This window comes from Polyodon spathula, chromosome 15 (assembly GCF_017654505.1).
Source record: "Polyodon spathula isolate WHYD16114869_AA chromosome 15, ASM1765450v1, whole genome shotgun sequence".
In the NCBI taxonomy this organism is placed as follows: Eukaryota; Metazoa; Chordata; class Actinopteri; order Acipenseriformes; family Polyodontidae; genus Polyodon; species Polyodon spathula.
The window spans coordinates 39,078,103-39,092,526 of NC_054548.1; the positions used below are offsets into that span (position 1 = coordinate 39,078,103).

General features: G+C 37.6%; 1 protein-coding gene across 2 annotated transcripts; it reads left to right on the forward strand.

Moving 5' to 3' along the window:
• Window positions 1-7,171: 7,171 nt before the first annotated feature.
• On the forward strand, window positions 7,172-14,043 carry LOC121327611 (diablo homolog, mitochondrial-like). Of its 2 annotated transcripts, none has more exons than XM_041271722.1 (6): window positions 7,172-7,238; window positions 7,567-7,702; window positions 8,096-8,221; window positions 9,115-9,225; window positions 10,385-10,481; window positions 12,887-14,043. In XM_041271722.1, the coding sequence occupies exons 1-6, from the start codon at window positions 7,195-7,197 to the stop codon at window positions 13,096-13,098; spliced, it is 726 nt and encodes a 241-aa protein (XP_041127656.1). In that variant the 5' UTR covers window positions 7,172-7,194; the 3' UTR covers window positions 13,099-14,043. The 2 variants fall into 2 exon arrangements, with proteins under 2 accessions (XP_041127656.1, XP_041127657.1); XM_041271723.1 differs by having other exon boundaries at window positions 7,174-7,238; window positions 7,570-7,702.
• The last annotated feature ends 381 nt before the right edge of the window (window positions 14,044-14,424 follow it).

Genomic DNA, 14,424 nt, shown 5'->3' on the forward strand with positions numbered 1-14,424 from the left:
AGCCAGATAAAGTGTATTTTTTAAAAATACTATTAATACTTAGGATCTTAGTGTCAAAAATACCTGAAACCATCACTAATTAGCCACATTTTATTAAGAAGCAGCAAAGTGCTGCTATAGACCTGCTATCAGCAGATAGGTTTATTTTTATTGGAGTAATTCATGGTTTGCAGCAATTCAACAGAAAATTAATTAACATTCCTCCACCATAAATCTCTGGAGTATTAGCTAAAATGCCGATTCCATAATCACTTTTCATTAGAGACAAAAACTACTAATTAAAATTGATTTTCCTCTTGCTTTAGTGAAACCATCACTACTTTAAAGATCTGCATTTCAGCTGAAAATGAAGCAGGCCATTGAGCAATGGGGGATTGCCTTGTCTCTCTTTATTTAATCAGATTACAAATGTGAAGAAAAATCATCTTCTGGGATTCAACAACTGACGGCTTAGGTGGGCAGTTAATAGAGTTTAAAATAACTTGTGAATAAATACCATTTCTAGAAGGATGCACTTTTGAAGAATTCTGTTCAGTTGAGGTGCTCAGTGTTTGTAATAATTAGATTCATTGAATTGGATTCCTTTTCGTAAAGTCTAATTCCAATGTATTTTTGAGCAAAATGCTGAAAGGTACCAGGTACCTGGAGGCAAATCCTGAGGGTTATATTGTCCCTTGGAGGGGAAATATTCAGTCCATATATGTTTTATTATACCTTCAAAGACAGCTGTATCTGCATTCTGTTTCCGGGCGACAGTACAGAACTGAGAAGACGGAGGTTCAGATCTATAATCTGCCACATGATGGTGTGTTAACGAATCACAAGATGGATTTTAAAACCAAGGTTTGATATATAGTTATTTACCTTTCATTTCCAGCCCTCAATTAAAGTGTTGCACTTTTGCCCTCGTTGATTCCTAGCCCTGTTCATTTATGCAAGTGCCCACAATATCTCATCAACTGCAATCACTCTTCCTCCAGGTCACAATTTTGTCATGGCATCAACAACAAGCACAGCAGGTTTGGATGTTCTCCTGCCTTAACACTATAGCCTGGTTTGGTTCATTCTTCCTGGAGTGTTTTTCAATAGAGAGAACTGAGGAAAGAACACAATCATTTTTAATCCTGTTCCAATATCAATTACCCAAAATTATTCTGCTACATGTCAGACTATAACAGTTTGTCTTTTCCTTTATGAGGTATGTAATTGGTATGGTTACTTTAATGCTCAGAAGTTGAAACCAGTTCTATAATTTTTTCATAAGAAGAATTATTCTGATAATGCAGATAATCATATTTGCGTATTAGGATGGTATATTTGCTAACATTTCATGGTTTTGATTAACTTGTTGTTATTTCCAAATCTCTCCTTTAACACGTTTGAAGGGAACAAGACATTACTTAAAACGGAAAGGAACTTGTTAACACATGTTAACTGCAAGGTTAGATTTCCTGCCTCTACGATTATATTCAATCCACGCATTTTCAGCACCAGACAATGATAATGAGTTTATTTTAAGTATGTAATTTTTTGTTAGTCAGGCCTGGAGTTTAGTTTTGGACTTCACAGTAAAAGCCAAGGCATAGATCAAGTTATGTGCTTATAATAAGGAAGATTACATTGTTTTCTTTTTTCTGATCAAATTAAAACTTGATAAGTAACTGCACACATTTGTGGAATTTTAGCAGTGTTGCTGTAAACAATAGAAACTACTGTAGGATTCTTTTAGCAGCCACATTAGCCCTTACACAATCCTTTAATATCAATATAGTATGTATAACTTGAGTAAGTTCATGTGTGGTATTTTCTCATAATCATTGATTGGTACTATAAAAAAACATGGATTGAAAATAATCGTAACACAAATATGGATACTGGAATGATTTAGTGGCATGACACATGTTCAGAGGACGCTACTGTGACAGGGAGAGAAAAAAAAGCGAAAATCTATATTGGGATAAGCGGCGCTAAGACACCACTGGTGGATGAGGTTCAAAGGAGTCTGTGGAGTGGCTGTAGAGCAATCTGAGAGGATGGCAGAGGCCTGGAACTTGAAACTTGATTTCAGTCCCAATTTCACACACCAAGAGGCATGTTTGAGAGGGCAGGCCAGGTAAGGAGCTCAACATCTGAGGAAAAATCAGTCTCTGTCTCATCGCCACTGAAGTTGCGCAAATCAGGGTGTCAATAAAGCTATTTAACTGGATTTTGAAAGCTTGCTCAGCAGTGATTTTGAAGACTTTGTCGTGGGCACCTTCGGAGCCCAGCCTTCTTACCTTCATATTCCTTTTTTCAGGAAATTCTGCAGGAAGACACATGGACTGAGCAGGGTTAGCTGCATGCTTTATTATTGGATCTACCCCTTCATCACGCATATGTTGCAGTCTGTTCCACAAACCGCTTATCAGTTTTGCAGCTTGGTCAACAGATAAGCCTTTGGTTTGCAAAGCTTGGCTGACAGTCGATATTACTTAAAATTCGGTCCCACATAAGCAGACTGCAAATTCATTTGAAATTGATTTGCATTATGAGGCTCTTGGCTGCTGAAGCAGTTTTGGACATATCTCTTTGGATATTTCGTGCAATGCCTGCAGAACACCTGGCAGTTGCTGAGGTAAGGGCTTGATGACACAGACTTTTGACAACCACCTGGTGTAACTGTGACCTTTGAGCGTGATATTAAGAGCGTGGTTAGGATTTCCCCATCTGCCTGTGGAACTAACAAAAAAATCAAACAGTCGCTGAACAGTTCCAAAAAAATTGTACCGTATCAACAGAGGAACTGGCTGCATGAACTCCTACTAAATTCAGTGAATGTGCGGCACATGGATCAAATCTAGCCATATTGTTCATTTGCCTGAGTCTTGCCTGCACCCCACTGTACTTTCCAGTCATGTTTGCTCCATTGTCGTATCCCTGTCTACGAATATTAGCTAGATCTAATCATCACTGAATAGCTTATTCTCTGTTTCTGCAGCAAGACCACTACCCGTCATCTCGGCCATAATAATAAAATCTGCAACTCTCCTCAACACTACCTCTAAACCCCTCTTACTGTATGGTTATTTTTTCCTATTTGGTCACATAAGCTTGCTAGGGCTACTTTCAGCAGATTTCAGATAATAAAGGATTATTTGGTATGGCCTTTAGTTGCACAATGTTACATCACAAAGTAGCTTCCTTTTTGAAAACCTGGTCATTGTTAGACACCTGGTAGTGACAAGTTACAGTTTTAAACTGTCTGTGGCTAAAAAAAATAATTTCATAAATCTTGTTGTGCACTTTGATTTGCTATATAGGTCTGTAAGGTGCAAAGTTGATTTCATCTGAAGGAGATTGCGTGCACCCCTTCAACGGCAGCTTTCCTGTCACTAGATCATAGCTGCTTCCCCGATTGACTGACATGCTTGCAGCCAGTAACATACTTTGATTCAGAAGACACTGCTGAGGTGAGATGAAGTGAAAGTGTTAAAGAGTATGGCATGGAAACTTTCTTTATCTAATTTGTGACAGATACCATTTTAAAATGAAAGTTGCTCCTTTAACAATGAATATCATATACCCTGGACTAATGGTGTGATACTGAAGTAAAGTTCCTTATTATGCATACCTCCTCCATCTGTACTTTTATTGTTGAGCGGCATTTGGTTGCAGAGGCTGAACAATAGAAAAAAGTGAAAAACGGAATAGAATTGTTGGACACAATTCTATATTGTACCTTTATGGATCCTGCTGCCCCCTTGTGGTCAAGTGTCACTGTTCTTTCTCAGCTTCACACTAACAGCACTTGTAAATTTGTAGTTTTACTTTTAGATTTGATATGAAATATATATATATATATATATATATATATATATATATATATATATATATATATATATATATATATATATATATATATATGGGGGGGGGGGGGGGGGGGGTGCAGAAACTAGTTACTCGTACTCTGAATTGTCTTTAAGTGTTTATCGATATTCAATGAATCCATTAATTAACATGTTGATTTCAAAACTAGAAAAGCTGTCCTCCCTCATGTTTGGAATGGTGTATGAATCAATGACAATTAACTCCCACATTGAGTGTTTTAAAAGTTGATTGGAAAAATATTTTCCTCTCATTCGGAGAGCTGACATTTTTCATTTGCTATAGAGCTTGTTTAGGCACATTTAATCGCTCTTTAAAAGAGGGCAGAATTGTTGAATTTTCCCAGACTCTATAAAACCATCTCAACACTAGGTCTACTCTTTGCAATGTCTGTGAATCCGATTTGTTAAATGACAGGATACTGGAGTTTGTGCTATAACCCCACCCCCCAGCAACCACCTGGCTCTGACACCCTACTTTCCCTCTCTCATTAGCCTCAATTCTCTCAAGGCAACTCTGTGATCTGGGTCCTTTCCTCACTTCCTCCCTGGGGTTTCTCGACAAAGCCTCTTATGGCATGTTCTTATACTCAGGTCTATACTTGATCTCAAAATCAAAACTACATTACCCAGCGTTGCTCTAAAGCAACCATTTTGCAGTTTTCAAATAGCACAAGGGGTTATTATCTGCGTATATAGTAAACTTTGCTCCTAGTAAATAATCCTTGAATTTAAAAGCCCATTTTAAAGCTAAAAGCTCTAATTTCATGCTGCTGTAATTTTTTTCAGTAGGTCTCATGGAATAGTGCAGTGCACCCAGACTGCTGGTGCTGTGAAGTGCAGTGCAGTGCGTCCAGACTGCTGGAGCTCTGAAGTGCAGTGCGTCCAGACTGCTGGTGCTGTGAAGTGCAGTGCAGTGCTTCCAGACAGCTGGAGCTCTGAAGTGCAGTGCGTCCAGACTGCTGGTGCTGTGAAGTGCAGTGCAGTGCTTCCAGACTGCTGGTGCTGTGAAGTGCAGTGCAGTGCGTCCTGACTGCTGGTGCTGTGAAGTGCAATGTGTCCTGACTGCTGGTGCTGTGACGTGCAGTGCATCCAGACTGCTGGTGCTGTGAAGTGCAATGTGTCCTGACTGCTGGTGCTGTGAAGTGCAATGTGTCCTGACTGCTGGTGCTGTGAAGTGCGATGTGTCCTGACTGCTGGTGCTGTGAAGTGCGATGTGTCCTGACTGCTGGTGCTGGTGCGTTTGCTTGCCTGGGAGCCATTTTTGTACTCATATAAATGATAGGATGTTCTACTTCATCAACTCCTTGGGACAAGACCTCCCTCAGACCAATCACCAAGGCATCAGTCTGCAGAATGAACCCTTTACTGAAATCTGGTGAAACGAGAGCTGGGGCCTGGCATAGTTTTAATCATATCAAAGGCCCCCTGACATTCTTTCCACTTAACTATTTTTGGAGAAGTCTTTTTGGTGAGATCTACCAGGGGGTTAACTATGGAGGAGTACTCAGGGATAAAGCAGTGATAATAGCCTGCTAACCCCAGTAGTGATCTCATCTGTGACTTGGTTTTCGAGATTGTTGCCTCCACCAAAGCCTGAACTTTAGAGGCGATCCGCCTTACCCGTGATGTAGCCGAGATATTTTGTTTCTTGTTTGCCGAATGCACACTTGTCTAAATTAGCCATCAGCCTCACCTCCCTTACAGATTGTAGGATGGTCAAAAGTCTAATAATATGCTCTCTCCAGGTAGAGCTAAAAATCACCACATCATCAATATGCAGCGGCATATGGGTGATGGGGTGCCAGGATCTGGAGATATTCTCTACCTCCATGCTGACATGACCTCTGTGGCTTTCTGGGGCCTGGTACGGTCTCTCCATGACCTTGACACCTGCTAGAGTAATAATAGCATGTTTAATAGCATTAGTTCTACTGGACAGGTTAGAAAAAACATCATCAAATCTTTTCACCAACTTATGGAGCTCACAGTATTGATCAGGAAATAACTGTTCCCCCATCGGAATGTTAACTATAGCTGGTGGATTGACAATGGGACCAAAATCCTCTTTTATACTGTCATTAGCTATAAACAGGGCATCCTTTTCTTTCCAGTGTTTTAGCAAATGAATATGATAAATTAGTGTTTCATTGTGGTGATCGGGTTGTCTAATTTCATAATTTATGTTACCAGTCCCCTGTATCACCTCATATGGTCCCTGCCACTTAGCATACAGTTTAGACTCCAAAGTGCAGTACCTTATCTCTTGGCAAAAAGTCAAAATATGTGCTTGTTTGTTGTATGTTTTTAGAACCCTTAGTTTGGGCTTCCCATCACAAGATCAAGGATGCCTCGGGGTTGCCTCCCATACAGCACGGCAGCTCGAAGGGCGAAAACCTGGTAGAACTTTGAGGCACCTCTCTCACTGCAAACATTAGGTAGGGAAGGAGTTTAGCCCAATGTGTCTGCTCTTGGTTGAGAATCTGCCTCTACATCTGTTTCAACATTTGGGAGCTTCAAGTCAGTGACATACAGTTTTAATTGAAACTTCCACAATAATCAGTTTATAAATCATGACTATTTACTATAATAGTCAATGCAAATTGAAATACCCTCTGCATTTTGATTATATTTAAATAAATACCTGGCAAGCCATGCTGGCGAAGAAAACATGGCAAATGATTGAGAAGAACAGCACCTTCCTTCAGTTCCAATATGCAGTTTCCAATGGTAGCAAAAATAGCCAAGGATAAAGTGGCAATGCTATATCTGTCAGTGATTGTAGGAGTTGGGATTTATTGTAAACAAACTGGATTATCAATAAGGTTTCTGATAAACAAGTGTTCATAAGTGCATAAGAATGCTGTATCCCAAGGAGCTTTATTTAACATTAGCTGAAAGGTGAAATATAAGTATGTTTCTCTGTGTCATCATGTGTCTTATTTAACGATAACCACATAGTACAATAGTATCTACAGAACAGCTCAATGTAGTTGCAGCTCAATGTAATTCCCTCTTTTCTGTGGTTACCATGTAATTCCACAGGGAGGCAACAAATCACTGTAGTTAGTATGACCTCTGACATAAAGCACGTCGTATAGGTTTGAATTGCTTCTTATATTTCCAAATATCCTGGAAACTTTACATGTGCAGTGTTACAGTTATTCTCTACTATAATATACTACAGTAATTATGTGTAACAACATTGTATGTATGTAATAGTCACTTGGAAAAGTATAGGTCATAGGATTCAAATATATTATTAAACCTTTGTTTCCGTTTGGGAACAGTAAAAATGGATGGACAGACTTCCTGTCAGCAAAATAACAATATGGCTGCTCTCCGCAGGGGTGTGTTTGGATTCAGATCGTTTAGGTAATAATATTAAGTGTAATATTAATTTTTTTTTTTTTTTTTCTCTAAACCTATAAGTTTGTGGTCATGGTGTGTAAAAAGAAAAATAAATATCCAGTTTCAACTTAAATTACAATTAATGGTCGTAGTCGAACTTAGTTTCATAGAAACATTATGTTTATACATTCATTCAAAATATGTGTATATGCAAGCAACAGATAAAGCACTTGTCAAAGAGGAATTATTATTACTGTTTTTCTTCTGGGACTTTCTGTCTTTGCTTAAAAACGTAACTTTGTGGTACAGTAAGAAGTCAACCTAAGCTCATCCTCGCTTTATCTTCTGTTAGTAGGTTGTCTTCGTTTTTACTCAACTCTAGTAGTGGGCAGAAAGTCGTGAGTAAGGTTCCCTTTCTGTTCAGATGTAACTACAGCAAACTAGTACTGGGCTTCGGGACAGGGCTCTGTGCTGTTCCATTTTCACAGGTAATGTGTCATGTGTTTTTTTTTTTTTTTTTTTTTTTTTTGTTTTGTTTCCATGCATTTTTAAGTCACAGTTAGAGTAATATAAATGGTGCTGTAGCAAGTCCTTTTCAACTTGGCTATATGACAGCAAGTAAAGACTGGAGAAAAATACTGAATCGTAAAAATAGTTTGCAATGGATGCTAGAGTAGGATATTCACATTGAACTTATTTACTGGTGTATGCTTGTTGTTAAAGCATGTACTGTATATTACATTATTTGTTTTAAGCTGTGATACATTTTAAATAGGATTAGGCTGTACTAAACTACATTTACATCTAATTTTGACCATGTAGCCTTTCAAACTTGAACCAAGATGTATTAAATGATGGTATTTTTGTCTGTCATTTTCTAGAAATCTGAGGATCTCACACATGAAGCACTGATTAAACGGGCAGTATCACTGGTAACAAACAGTGCCAATACCTATTTGTCACAAACAACTCTTGCTTTGGTAGATACACTAACAGAGTACACCAAGGTAAGGGAATAATTTAGGTTAAAGAAAACATGGAATAATACCTTACTGCATTCATTAATGTGTTGGGTTTGGGGAGGGGTAAATGAAACACTAAGAAACAGACAGAAAATGCAAATCCACGTTAAAATCATAATATTGTACCTGTAGTCCTTGTTAAATTAATTATAATAGAAACTATTTACCAGTACTATGGTTATGTTTTATTTTCATCTAACATTATGACTCATGCCAGTTTTATATATTACAAGTGTTTTGATTCATTAATGTTTTTTTTCTGAAAACTAACTATTCCAGCCAAACCTACTTTGGAAAAGTCTCATCAGGTCTGACTTTGGGGCAGTGAGGTGAGAAAGCTTATACATTAAGGTGTGCACTGAAACCCACAGGTGAAGCATTCTGTACTGAAGCCTTTCGGTCACTAATATGCTTTCCCACCTCACTTCCCCACAGTCAGCCTTGAGTAGTCTTTTCAGAAACAGTTTTTGCTGGAATAGTTAGAAAGAATGGTAAATAATTAGCAGAAACACAACCAGATAATCACACAGAACACACAGCCAGATAAACACACAGAACACACAGCCACATAAACACACAGAACACACAGCCAGATAAACACACAGAACACACAACCAGATAATCACACAGAACACACAACCAGGTAACACATAGAACACACAACCAGGTAACACATAGAACACACAACCAGGTAACACATAGAACACACAACCAGGTAACACACAGAACACATAACCAGATAATCACACAGAACACAGCTCAATATTTGTGGTTCTTCAGAGACTTACTTCTTTAATGTAACATTTGTCTGCACTGGAGAGCAGAGTTGTGTTTTGTTTTACCACAGATCCACAAACCATTGAATTTTCTCTTTGCAGGCAGTGCACACCTTGATCTCCATTCAGAAGCGTTATGTCAGTCTCATTGGAAAGCTGAATCCAAACGAGGAAGAGGCTATTTGGCAACTTATAATTCGTACTCGTGTGGAGGTATTTAGTAGGTTCATTATTTGAAATGTTCTGGAACAGTGGATTCATATTTGCAGTTATTTTTACATGTAGTGAGATGTATGCTCCATTCTTATTTATATCCTTATATTTAACTAATGCCAGAAAAACTGGGGCATGATGATTACAATTATAACTGATGGTATTAATAATGGCAACCTTACTAAACCTAAGAGAAAGTGCAAGGTGGTGATAAAAGGTGTTGCAGCAGCTATTTGAAAGCAAGGTTTGTACCATATTTCAACTATTTACTAACAGAAAGGAAAAAAACCCCGAAAAAGATTGTGTTTTGTATGCATTGGTAACACCTTATGGTTTTCGTATCATTGCATCTCAAGTGGGACAAAATCTGGAGAATTAGGTGCTGTGGAAAGTGGCAGAGGCTGTGCGTGAATCAGCGACCACACACCACAAGCATCTTAGCAACAGATCAAAATAACCAGGCTACATTGCAGGAGTGTATAGAGCTTTTAACACATTTCACTGACAGGGGTCAGAATCCCCATCAGCAGTGCAACACAAACACTGTCTTTTACAGTCTTACTCCGTTAACCTTGGCGACTGTCTGCATCCAGACTGGGTCGCAGCACAGATGTAAAAGGTCAGGGGCTGGGTGCCAACCAGCAACTTTGCACACCTCAAGTTAGCTTCTTAACCAATGTGAAAAATAGTCGATCTGCAGGTGAGTATAGCGCTATTAACCTCATGTCATTGACAAATAACAATAATATAATAATCTTTATTTTTATATAGCGCCTTTAATAGTGGACTACCATCACAAAGCGCTGAGTCAGTGGCTTGAATCAAGTACATCCTGGTTACTAGTCTGTTTCTTTAACCACTGGACCACACAGCCTCCTTTTTAAAAATTTCTGAATCTGACACAGCAGTGCATTACACTAGAAAGCCCCTTAACATACCAGTTTTTGGAAAATGGAAAAATCCAGTTTCAGCTTTGTTCGTCCATCAGTTTGCAAGGTTTTCCTTCCTCATTGTAATGTTGTATCCTGAACCATTTGAGCTAGGGAATGTTTCAGTAGCTCAAATCAGAGCTACAGAATCACACTTGCAGTGGGTTTAGCCCCTGGTCACTGCTACATAGTGAATTATTAGAATCCTAACCATTTACCACCATCTGCAGGTAAACGAAAAGCAAGAAGACTGCAAGCGTTTTGAATCCAATTGGATGAATGCAGTGAACCTTTCTGAGAGGGCTGCAGAGGCTGCTTATGTTGCTGGTATGTATAGTAAGCAGGTTTGTTTACAGTAACTGTTGCTGTCATAATTAAGCAACACATACTACTGCTAATATCTCATAACCAGACCTGCTCAACAACTTTACAACAATTGTTAACAGGCTGGTCAGTAGGATTAATCTGTTACGGTTAATGAGTAGAATTTACAACATTGCCTCATTGGTATGTTGTTGTCAATTAGCATTAATTAAGAGATACAGTGGTAGACATGGCCAATGTGTGGTATGGTATTCTCTACGATAAAATTGAGGTCAATGCATTTTAGTTAGCCTGTCCTGTATCTTCTGCACACTAGATGGAGTTATTTGACAAGAAACTGCTTTGACACAAATTACTACTGTTGAATACAGTGTTTCACTAGGAGGTGTCGCAGATCCAATATCAGCACACCATGGAGCTTTTGTCCATTCACTCCCATGATATTCTAGCCGGGACTTTTCAATATGTTAATAATATACAGAGATTAAGTGGCTTTCACTGTATTATTATTAAATGCAGGCTAACATGCATTTTACAGTGAACCCTTAAAAACAATTCAGTGAAAATGCCTTGTTTGCCATGAACAGTTTGAGGTAACAGTAATTCATTATATCTCCCCTCGCTATACTGCAGATTCGGATATATCGCGGTCCTGGTGTTGGCTCCCCATTTTTAGTCTAGCTGCGCATGCCTTTTTCCTGCAATATACACAGAAAATTTCACTAGAATTACTGTTCGTTTTATTTTGTACTGCACATCATAAACTAAAATATACAGAACAATTAAAAACAAAGCATTAATATTGTACTGTTATCATACACACATATTGCACAATAACACAAAGCAAATTAAATGTCTGTTGAACAGGAATCTGATGCATTCTTCAGCAACATCCTCTGGTCCAGTGAGACTAAAATATAACTTTTCTCCCAAAATGGACCACAGTATGTTTGGAGAAAAAAAGGCAAAGACTTTAAATGAAGGAAGACCTTGACCTACAGTTAAACATAGAGGTGGTTTAGTCATGATATGGGGATGATTTTGCAGTTCTGGGACTGAAGACATTCATGTGATTGAAGATTGAATGAATGCCTCCATGTGTTAAAACACTCAACAAAGTACAATAATACCACCTGCTCATAGGCTGATTGGCAGACAGATTCCAACACGACAACGACCTCAAGCATATGGCTAAGTAAACTCTGGAATTCTTGAAGAAAATAAAGATTACATTTCTGGAATGGCCTTCGCAATCCCCAGATCTCAATGCTTTGGACTGATCTGAAAAAAAAAAACTGTAGCCAAGCATTGTGACTACAATCTGTCTGAGCTGGGAAAAAAAAAAAATGATATATATATATATATATATAATAATATATATATATATATATATATATATATATATATATATATATATATATATATATATATATATATATATATATGTTGCACCAGCAGCAGGTAAAGAGAACTCACAGGAGGAGCAGCACTGATTTGTTCCAAAAGCCACCCGGCTAAGCCTCTGTGTCAGTTTAACCCAAAATCTCTGGCATCATGCAAGTCCAAAATTTGTTTAATTGAAGTCTGTGTTTTACTTGTTTTGATGTATATAAAAGCTTGAATTTCCTAGAGCGCTACCTGATGTTCTTCATTAATATTGGAGGAACATTAATTTTTAATGCAGGAGCACAATCTGGTCAGGTAGCCTTTTACCCAAACTATCCTACCCAGAAAAAATAAATAAATGCAAATCCCAAACTACCTCACCCGTTTTCCCTTCAGGTAGCTCCACGCCTGTACTTCTCATTAATAAAATACTGGTATATTTATTCGGATAGTAACCCTTTGAAAAAGTAGCTGCTTTGCTCATTTTATCTGACACTTAATACAATTTTCTGGAGCATTGTGTCTTGCACATTAATAAAAATGTTTTTATCTGCAGCAAGTCAATTATCGGTGTTAGTACATTATATACAGTACTTAAATTATTAAAAATACTATTTTTTGTTTTGCATTTGAGAAAATGTTTACGAGAACTGCAGTTTCCCACAATGTCGGAACTCGTCCACAAATTCAGTTTGCAAACCATGAAATCTGAACTATTGGAGGATGAAATATACCAAACTCGTTTATTTGATAGTACAAAATCAGCATAGCAGTCAGAAGAAATGTGTTTTTACCTATGTAGGTACCATTGCTCTTGTGGGACACTGTTCAAATATGTTGCATGTAATTGAGAAATGCTTTAGGGATGCCACATACAAACGTCCAGACCCCAATCATTTTGCATTCCCAGAAAATAGGTAACATTCGAGTTGGCTTGCTTTATTAACGTCTTCTGTAACCATTTCAAGAGAGGATAATTATGTATCAGAAACGTTTCTAATTGGTTCTCCTTCGTTTTCCAGGAGCTGACCAGGCCTCTGTTTTTGCACGCAATCACTTGCAGATGGCACAGACTCAGGTGGAGGAGGTGAGACAACTATCTTTAAAAGCAGAAAGAATGTTAGCCGAAGTCCAGGCAGAAGAGATCAGGAGTACAGCACAGCAGGCGGAAACATCAAAAAGTGCTGCTGGATTAGAAGAAGAAATTCCTGATGCATATTTACGAGAAGACTAAACATTTTGCAAACAGAATGTGCAATGATGATCGTCCCTTATTTTTGAATGCTCCTTGCAATAATTGTGTTCAGTGTGATGCTGATCAGGACATGCAGATCTATAATCAGCAGGTTGTCACAGTGTCTTACTAAATTACACACTGCTACATTTCTTTCTTTTTTACAAAATGTGGAAAGTTCCTTGTCTGAAAATTCCTTGTGTGAAATTCAGTGAGAGATGAGCACCTTGTGAAAGTGATACACATAATACACTGTGTTCTGTAATGCTTCAGCTTCACATTAGAACCAAAGAACATGTACTTGAGAGGAGGCCGTTTGGCCCATATATGCTTGCTGATTGATCTAAAAAAAAAAAAAAAAAAAAACTGTGTTAACTTGGGTCTTGAAGCATCTCAGTGATTCAGCATCAGCAACATTTGCCTCTTTTCTAAGCAAACCCTAAAATATTTATGTTTGTGGATCTGAATTCCTTACTGGGAATATAGTCAAAAGTGACTTGAACACCTGTCTTGTTAGGCTGTTCTTCCACTGCACCTATTGCATCCCCTATTGGGGCCACAAATGTCATGTCACACATGGGTTTTTTCTCCACATACAGAACAACAGTCACGACTGAAGGGTACAGAAAGTTTATTTTTATTTGTTATGTTTCCTTTAATATGAAGACTTCTATGCTTATTTTGTTCAAATTATTGGAGGTTTGCAAAAATAAATGTGTTTTAATCACTGCTTTTGTAACTTGTGTACAAAATGGGAAGAAACTGTTTGTGTTGTAATTGATAGCTTGTGGATGTGGGAGATCTTAGGTGTCATCTGTCAATTCATATTTTAAGAAAAAGTCTACTATCATGATCCTTTAGAGTGGGGTCATTACGTAATGCATGCATTTGAAAATAGTTTGGAAATGGTTTATAATTTTGTAAATGTATAAAAATAAAAAATTTGATAAAATACTATTTTAGATAAAAAATATACTATATATATATACTATATATATATAATATATATATATAGATATATATATATAATTATATATATATATATATATATATATATACATATATACACACGCACACACAGTACCAGTCAAATGTTTGAGTACACCAGGTTTTTCATGATTATGCTTTTAACTGTATAAACTTGTCTATGAACACTTAATATGTCATTATATGATACGTGTACTTATATAAGCTGACAATGATTAGTGAATTGAATTCAAAAATTAAATTTTTTAATGAAAATGTAAATCTTGTCAATTTCAGTGAAATGGTCACCCAATGCAAGGGGGTTTCAGTCTGAAGCCCAAGTCAGTTAAAAGTCTGAAA

What these genes read in the sequence shown, in the direction of transcription:
- LOC121327611 (XM_041271722.1), top strand. Translation starts at nt 7,195, where the DNA reads ATGGCTGCTCTCCGCAGGGGTGTGTTTGGATTCAGATCGTTTAG. An exon ending in TTTGGATTCAGATCGTTTAG is followed by an intron (nt 7,239 to 7,566) that starts GTAATAATATTA and finishes ATCTTCTGTTAG; the next exon opens with TAGGTTGTCTTCGTTTTTAC. An exon ending in GTGCTGTTCCATTTTCACAG is followed by an intron (nt 7,703 to 8,095) that starts GTAATGTGTCAT and finishes GTCATTTTCTAG; the next exon opens with AAATCTGAGGATCTCACACA.